The sequence below is a fragment of the Stegastes partitus genome, unplaced genomic scaffold, assembly GCF_000690725.1.
Source record: "Stegastes partitus isolate 25-593 unplaced genomic scaffold, Stegastes_partitus-1.0.2 Scaffold235, whole genome shotgun sequence".
NCBI classification, from domain to species: Eukaryota; Metazoa; Chordata; class Actinopteri; family Pomacentridae; genus Stegastes; species Stegastes partitus.
The window spans coordinates 71,111-79,572 of record NW_007577966.1 but is presented as its reverse complement, the minus strand read 5'-3'; the positions used below and the strand labels follow the sequence as shown (position 1 = coordinate 79,572).

Here is an 8,462-nt window from a genome sequence, read left to right as displayed (position 1 = left end):
CCGAACGAAAGTCATCAACTGTGCAGCCCCTGACACATCTGTGCACTCATCTATTTGCAAGGAAAATCTCCCGTTTTCCCTCACTCTATCAATGAGCTGATCTTTCATGTCCCTGGCCATGTCTTGGATGCGGCGCCCCACTGTGTCATTTGACAGAGGAATGGTCAGGAGGGTTTGGGATATCTTTTCCCCGTGCATAGCTCTCATCATGGCCACAGCTGCAGGACGGATGAGGCTTTCTGCTATAGTGTGGGCCTTTTCAGACTGAGCCACCAGATACGCCACCTCATAAGAAGCTGCCAGGGCTTTTGCTGGAACTGTAGCGTATTCTGTCACCACTGATTTCTGGCACCGTAGTTCTTTTGCTTTGGGCTGAAAAAAGTCTAATGGCCTGTCTTTGTATTTGCTGTGTTTTGTCTCTATATGTCTCTTAAGTTTAGCTGGTTTCAAGCTCTGGTGTGCCAAAATTTCAGAACAAATGACACATTGAGGGTGATCAGTGTTGTTTTTTGTTTTGCAGGCAAATCCATATTTTAAAAAGCCCGCTTGATATTTGCGGACTTTACCAAGGGCCGTATCAGGTGGGTGGGGCGCCTTGCGCTTCTCAGCCTCAGGTGCTGCTGTCGGGGTTGGGTCAGTCGGGCCTGCTGCAGCCGGTGTCTCTTCTGGCTGTCCCAAATCTGGAGCAATAGCAGTTTTTCTCTGCAGCCAACGATCCATTCTTATTAAGCTGGGCCTAGTAAAAGCTGTAACATTGGGCTAGCAATGCTGGTTTGTTTGCTAATACAGAAGTCCGCCAAAATGTATCTTATTTATTATGCTGTCGGGTCAGACTGCGGGAAACGGAAACATTAGGCCTTGGATGATTTTCATTTTAAAAAATAAATAGCTAAATTAATTAAGCACAAATAATGACTGTGGTAAAGTAACACACAAATGTTGGTATTATTTTATTTTAGCCTATTTATTTTTAGGGCTATAAAAACAAAAAAAAATTTTACCCAAATGATCTGGCGACCCCCCCAAATTTTTTCGCGACCCCCACTGGGGTCCCGACCCCCAGGTTGAGAACCTCTGATCTAAGAAATACTTTCAGACAGCATGGTACAACAGACAGTCTGCCATGTGACTGTAGAATATAAGCTGAGCTCAGGGTCTTCACATTTAGCTTGTCCATCTCTAAATGGATGTAGATAAATGTGCCCCAAAATGCTTTGCAGCTGTGTGCCCCTCAACAATCAGCTCACTCGCCAAATAGCCCGGAGGACTGGTTCTAATGGTTGATATCCGGCTCCACTAATCACCAGATGGAGTTGAGGTGTAGGTGATCTCTGCACTCAGAGGAGCACGTGAAAAACAGAGAGAGACTGTACTCTTTCAAAAAGAGACCAGAGGAAAATCAGTGGATGTAACATGAACTATTTAATCAATAGGAATATGCAGTTGGCGGGACTTAGGAAATGATAGGCAACGACATGAAACTAAGGAGAAGATATCAAAGCAACAATAGACAGTGATAGAAATACATTAAAATGATAGAAATTCTTGACACTGAGTGTGTCTCGTGACCAGCTGAACAGGTGTGTTTTAAGTTCTCATTTATCAGTATTGAATATGTTACATTAACATTAAAAAAAAATAATAAACGCTTGTCTTTCGCTTCACCTCACAGATTTTCAGCTCTGCTCAACTTACAGGAAGCTCATCCACTACTTCTCAATACAAATGTTTGATAGGAACGTTATTTTCGTAACACTTGCATCGTGCTGCTGTGTGGTTTCTGGCAATGTTTTCGGGTCAAACGCATGGATGACATGCTGCCAGTTAGACTGATAGAGGAGATTTAGATATGCACACAACAAAGATAGCACAGAGAAAAACATACTGCATTCTAACCCTCTGTGTTTTTGTTGTACTTCTGTTCTCAGATCGACGATAAGGAGTTTGACATTCCCCAAGTGGATACCCCTCCCACACTGGAGAGCATCCTTAGTGAGGTCAAGTACATGGGACTTTTTAAGTATCTTGGCAGCTTTCTGAAACTACTCTTAATCAGCTTTGAGAAGCTGCTCTACTTCTTGAACATTTCTATAAATGTACAGTAACATCTGACTTTCAATATATCTAATTATCTGTCTAGGCAAAAGAAATATAAGTATATATTTTTTCCACAATTTTAATAAATTTGGTCCAACTGTCAACTATTTTATGATTAGGAACAAATGCAACCTAATTTATTTAATAGAATGCAAGTCATTGCAAATGTTCCTGTTCATATTGAATAAATCATTCAAAAATATGGGGATAGGTGTATGAAGCCCTTGGATAAAGACAACAACGAATTTGTCAGGCGTTAGCAAGGCCAGAGTCCAGCTGATGAAACAGGACTGGAGGCTAGGGTAAGAGATATTAACACCCAGACCTCTTGGATTTGGTATTCACAACAAGCATCTGTTAGTGAACCATACCTCACAAAAATATCTTATAAGGCTCACTACTATTGATTTCCACAGAGTTTAAAAGGTTTACAAATTCCTCTGATGAGTTTAGGTATTCATTAGATCATACTTTAATAAACTGACTATAGATGCCATACCAACATTAGAACATAGTCTCAAAGGGGACAGACTGATAATATAGTGATAGGACATCATCATTTGCTGCCTCTGAACCTGGACAGTTTGCCATCACTGAGGGGACAAATTTCCAAGTTTATCAATGAATCTTACTAGATAATGTCAGGGTGTCAAACGAACTGCAGCTGAGTAGAAGTTGGATGACACAACATCAAGGACGTCAACATCAAAAACCAAGCAAGTTCTGTGAGGAAGTTTAGTTCACATACTTACTTTGCCAGCTCAGTGAATGTCTACTGGGTGGGTTGAGGACACAAAAGGCACTTAACAAAAGTATAATCATCTAAATGATCTTCTTCTCAGCCATCATCATCAAAGACTATGCAATATCGTGTCACTTTATTCAAATAACATGATGCCAGTTGTTTCATGATCTCTATTGTGTTGTAGAGATGCCATGTGTTAGAACAAGTACTTATTGCCTATGTTTAAATCAAGACTGAGAGTTTATTAAATATGTTATATGTAATTGTTTTTGTGTTTTTTGCTTAAGCACTTTGTGTGGTTGATTATATCAGTTTTTATTTATTCATTTTATAATACAGATTAATGCGGAAAGCTAGGTAATTCTAAAGGGTTTACATACTTTATCTTGCCACAAGATCCCTACCTATGTATCTACATGGCCAACAGTGTTGCTGCCCTTACACCTCACAGGAAACAATGCTCTGTTCTTCCTGAAAAGTGTCAAATTAAAAGCTCTGCTGTAATACACACTTGAATGCCTTTGGTTTGCTACAGAGTGAAGCAAAAAAGGTAAAATTCAAGGGCAGGTTTTTTTGTTATGCTAGAGAAATCTAAAATTGTAAGATAAAATGATTGATATCCCCTGGAAGTGATAGTTTAACAGTGAGTTGTTGTCATATTGACAATGTCTTTCAGACATAGGAAACAAATTTAGAACTTTTCGTTAAGTCAGACCAGCTCTGTGTTCACAGAGCAAAGAAATGAAGCTTTTAAAGAAAAGATCACAAACTCAACTATGGAGAAGGCTTAGTTGTGTAATGGGGTTGCCTTTTAATAAGGCTGTGCCGGTCTGCTATGCCGCTGTATGCTCTCCCCTCATATCCAACACAAAGAAACAGCCGCTGGTTACAGAACGTAGCACAGGATTTCTGGAGAAATGAGAACTTTCTCCATCCGATATTTGCCTTATTTCCTATTATCAGTATCAGTGTGTTTATGGACCGATTATCGATAAGTTAAGTGCACTACTTCAGGCCTGATGCGGCCTCCTTTCTCTGTCTTTCGTCACTCTGTGGACTCTCAAGCAGAGACTGCAAAAACTGAACAAGAAACACAAGCCATTGCCACAAACCAGGAAAGTAACTTCTCTCACAGTGGCTAAGGCTACGGTAACGGCTAGCGGCTAAGTTAGGAGGCAGCCACAGATCAACCTGAAACGGAGTCTGGAAAACAGGAATTAATAATGTGTTAAGTTCTGGACCTTAGTGGGCATTAAATGTGACAGAACAGTGAAAGACTAAGAAAACAGAGAACAGCAGACGTAGCTGCAGGAGACGACTGATGGATGTCAGTCCATCCCACATAAACAGAGGAATAACTGAATCACTCCTAGTTCTATTTTACATATTCAGTTACATTACATTCAATGTGCATCGCTTCCAAATATTGGTTACAGGCTTTTTCTTGATTGCCAATAATCGGTATTGGTACCGGCCCTGGGAAACAAAACAAAAAGTCTTTGATTGCACTTATTGCCTCAAAAAGAAAAAGAATTTTTGACACATGGCACATCCCTGACAGCATGGCGAATTTTGATGTCTCAGCACAAAGCTGGAAGTTTTAACTCAAATAAACATTGTCCAATCTGTTCCAAAGTTTGCATTTAAGGAGTCATGGCCTGCAGTAAACTGCATGCCAATATTACGTTGCAGTCATGAGCGCCATCTTCTGGCAACAGGAAATGACATATTATATATGACGTATGTACACTAAACCTTATTGACCATGTTTGAGGTGGATGTGGTCAACCCAACAGTACACAAAAAGTAAGAAACCTGTAATTTCCTGTTGCCAGTAGATGGCCCTATGACTATGGCTGAAAATACTGCATGTTTCCAGGCATAGACCCTGATGAAACCTGTGAAGTTTTGGGCAGATTGGACATTGCACAACAGAGTTAACACAGTTCCTTTTCTCATGGTAAAATTTTAAAATTGGCCTTGCCACCACAGACGCATCTTTCTGCGAAATCAAAAACTTTGCTTTGTAGCATCACATGGTCTTTAGACGGAGAGCCTTCTTCTAGCCGAGGTGTTGTCCTGTCTGTGCCCTTTAGTTTGAGATGCGTTTGTTTTGCTGTGTTGCAGTTGGAGGATGAGGAGGAACCGTTTGTGTTGGAGGACACCTGTGTACTAAACACAGACAACATGGATGCCCACTCCTGTGACACCTCCTCTCTGGCCAGCTCTGACAGCGGAGACCCAGCACACCTCAAACGGCATGAATCCACACACACATACATAAAATATTCAGGGGGGTGCTTTACAGATGCCCGTACGTAGTTAATTACACACATACATTCTTTTTTTTGTATAATAACAATTGCAAAAACGTTTGTCTGAATTAAATAAAAAAATTATAGCAAACTAAATACCTAAAATAAAAAAAACATTGTTTAGAAAATGAGGACAGTTTAAATTTCTAATTGATCAAAATAACAGCTTATGCATCCACACTGTTGCCCATAAGTTGGAATAAATTATTATTTTTTTGCCTCTTCTCATGAAATGATTGTGACAATGCGATTTATTCTTGATAAATAAACTGTATATCTTCTCAAACTTTATTGAAATCACAATATACATACAATGCATATCACAGTAAAAATTAAACCACAATTAACTTTTCAAACTGTGTATTCAGGATTAAACTAAATTGGGGTATTGAACAATAGGATTTAGGGTTTTGTTTCAGTTTTTCAACCTTGGTTATATAACAGGAATTTGTATTCAAGGGGATTTCATGCATAAGAATGCCCAATATTACTCTTTCAAATGTCTGTCAGTCATTAATATTGAGTATGGCCACCCTTGACATGGATCAATGCGTTAGGACCATCAGCTTGTTGATGGTGTCAATGGGCAGGATGTCCCACTCTTCAGTCAGGTCCTGAAGTCAGAACTGGTTTCACCTGGTAACTGAGACTCAGTATGTAATCACTGAACCTGGTCAAAGGTATTGCTGATGTGTATAAATAGAAATAAAAAGAGGAATGTGTTTGAAAACAATTTTTTTTTCCAACTTTATGGGCAACAGTGTATATAAAACTATTTCATTAAGTTTTTTTTCATTTATTTTTTAAATACTTGAAGCTGTGATGAATATTTTATTTAGAACCTTTATGCATGTGAATAAAGGGTGTACTGACGGGGTCCATCGGTGGGTCGTGTAGGTAGCATATTTAGTCTTTGAAACACTCTGTAGATGCTACTGTTCCAGCCAAAGCAACACAAGCATGAGCTGGTACAAACCCACATCCAACACCTGAAATAGTCCTCAGTACACGTGACCACCAGCCAAAACCACAATGCCAATACTTAGTTTAGTGTGTGTGTGCATACATTTTTGTTTTTACATGTACAAGTTAATAAAGTGGATTTTTTTTCTTTGTGTTGGTCCAATCTCTGTACTTGTTGAACTATGTTTATGTATGTCTGTGTGTGGACATGAAGAAAGAGGAGGACAGTGGATCTGAATGCAACAGTTCATGGGTCTGTCCTTCGACACAGCCTGCTGAAGGGCATCTCTGCACAAATCGTTTCTGCTGCTGTAAGGCTGTAACACACACATTTACTTTTTATTTTTTATTTGTGAAGTCTCTTGCTAATTCAATGCATTCCCTAGCCTCTTGCCCCAATCTTGACTATAACAACTAAATATATAAACTTAATTTGTCCACAAAAAAGACACATACACAAACCTCAGAGTAACACGTATATTCTCAATTATGTTTCCATAATTTCAGAAGACACTCTCTTGCATTTATTTCCACAAGGCTTACCCCAACTATGCCAAATGCTTGACTAATCCTACCCCAAACATTGGCCTGAACCTAACCTAATTGGCCTAAAAGTGCATGCTAAAATGTAAAGATCCCCACAGTTTGACTTTGTAAACAAATGTATGTACTCACAACACTAGTCACAGGAATCAAACAAACACATGCAATAGAAAGACATTTAAGATTACGGCCATTATAAAAACTTTTGTGTCTTTACTCAGGACAAAGTGGATGCTGGACTGCCAACTGCTATAGTGAGTACTTATTTATTCAACCAACATTTCAACTCATCAGGGTGGTGGTGAATGTTTGAAGAACAGTTTGTTAACACTCTTTTAATGACCCATTTTTTGTGCATTTCTGATTTATTTTTAGCAGTATCATAATCTGAAAAATGGCTACATATTAGAGAAAATTGACATAAATAGAAGTATTGGATGTATTTATTAGTAAATAATAGTAGATAAAAGCCGCAGCACTTACATTTACTCACATTTACATTTAGCTGAACAAAAGAGGGATAATGTGGGGGTGTGCACATTTTAAGATGTTATCATTGTTTGTTATTATTATTATTATTATTATTAATAATAATAATAATGTTGTTGTTGTTATAGTTATTTTTATTATTTTTTTAATCCAGTGGATCGGAAATACCGCTATTTAAAAAAAACTGTGGAGAGAACCTGTTTTTGTGGTCTTTGTCTCTGATTATATGAGTTGATGGAGGTAGAAAGTTTTATATTGTTTTATATTTAATTTTATATTTATATTTTTTAATATTTATTTTTTAATTAGATATTTTCTATTGTCCAGACTTCTTCGAATCAGTTCTAAGCTGTTTATTTTTTGTGTTTAGACAGTGTCTGGTGTCATTGCTGTGGGAACATCTCATGGTCTGGCTCTGGTCTTTGGTGAGTCTAAACTACATCACCCTCTTTACATGCTTGCAGTTCCCCCTTTTTCACCAAACCGGTTCCAGTGCTAGTTTGGAGCCAGTGTCTGACTTACCACCAGTTCTTTGTGTTTCCACCACTTAAGCATCGGCTCCAGGTTCCCAAAACTGGTGCTTTTCAGGCACCAACTCTTTGCGGCGCCAGAGCTAAGAACCGAGAACGTCAGGTGCTGGTGCGGGGTTGTCATGACCACCGAGACCGATGAATGGGGCACACAAGCGGTGATTTATGTCGTTTTTCACCAGGACGTCTCTGGTCCGATCACAGATGTATTAGAATGACTCCAGGGACACACGGAAGTTCTGCACAAACTGTTGCACACTGAAATCCGGTACAACTGTGTCCCAGCAGTAGCAACACAGTGGTGGAAAACAATGCTTTTATAACTTCGGTGAACTGTGGTATTTACTCTTAGAAATGTGGTCTTTTCGTGAAAAACGAAGCGCACTTACATGCGCTACTTTTTCCGCTCATAGAAACGACTGCATGAGAACAAATCACTCGGTTTCATCTCGGACAAATCTGACATTTGAACACCCTAGTTTACGCTTTGTAAAGTCATTTTTGGTCGCACACCGGTCTGACCACCGCAGCCTGCTATGTGGGGTGTTCAGGGAACATAGTAAATTGTACAGTCTATCGATAAGAAAATGTTCAGCAAGTCATATGTTTTGCCTGTGACAAGGTGAGAAGTGCGAACAACATTGGTTGCAGCGGTAAAAAAGTTAGTCTGGAATGTTTGGTCAGTCAGAAGTTTCACAGCATCCCTTACAGGTGGTGACTAATTTTCTGCTCAAGTGTTGCAACAAAGGAATAGTTGTTTTCTTATCGCAGCTTTAAATC

The 8,462-nt window shown here is 39.1% G+C and overlaps 1 protein-coding gene across 1 annotated transcript in view; it reads left to right on the top strand.

Moving 5' to 3' along the window:
• Nucleotides 1-8,462, top strand: part of vps8 (VPS8 subunit of CORVET complex) — a 77,841-nt gene that overhangs the window by 7,896 nt on the left and 61,483 nt on the right. The window contains exons 2-6 of the mRNA XM_008281496.1: nucleotides 1,929-1,997; nucleotides 4,970-5,100; nucleotides 6,335-6,431; nucleotides 6,885-6,917; nucleotides 7,523-7,577. Of these exons, the coding sequence (XP_008279718.1) occupies nucleotides 1,929-1,997; nucleotides 4,970-5,100; nucleotides 6,335-6,431; nucleotides 6,885-6,917; nucleotides 7,523-7,577 (385 nt within the window). The remainder of the gene's footprint in view (nucleotides 1-1,928; nucleotides 1,998-4,969; nucleotides 5,101-6,334; nucleotides 6,432-6,884; nucleotides 6,918-7,522; nucleotides 7,578-8,462) is intronic.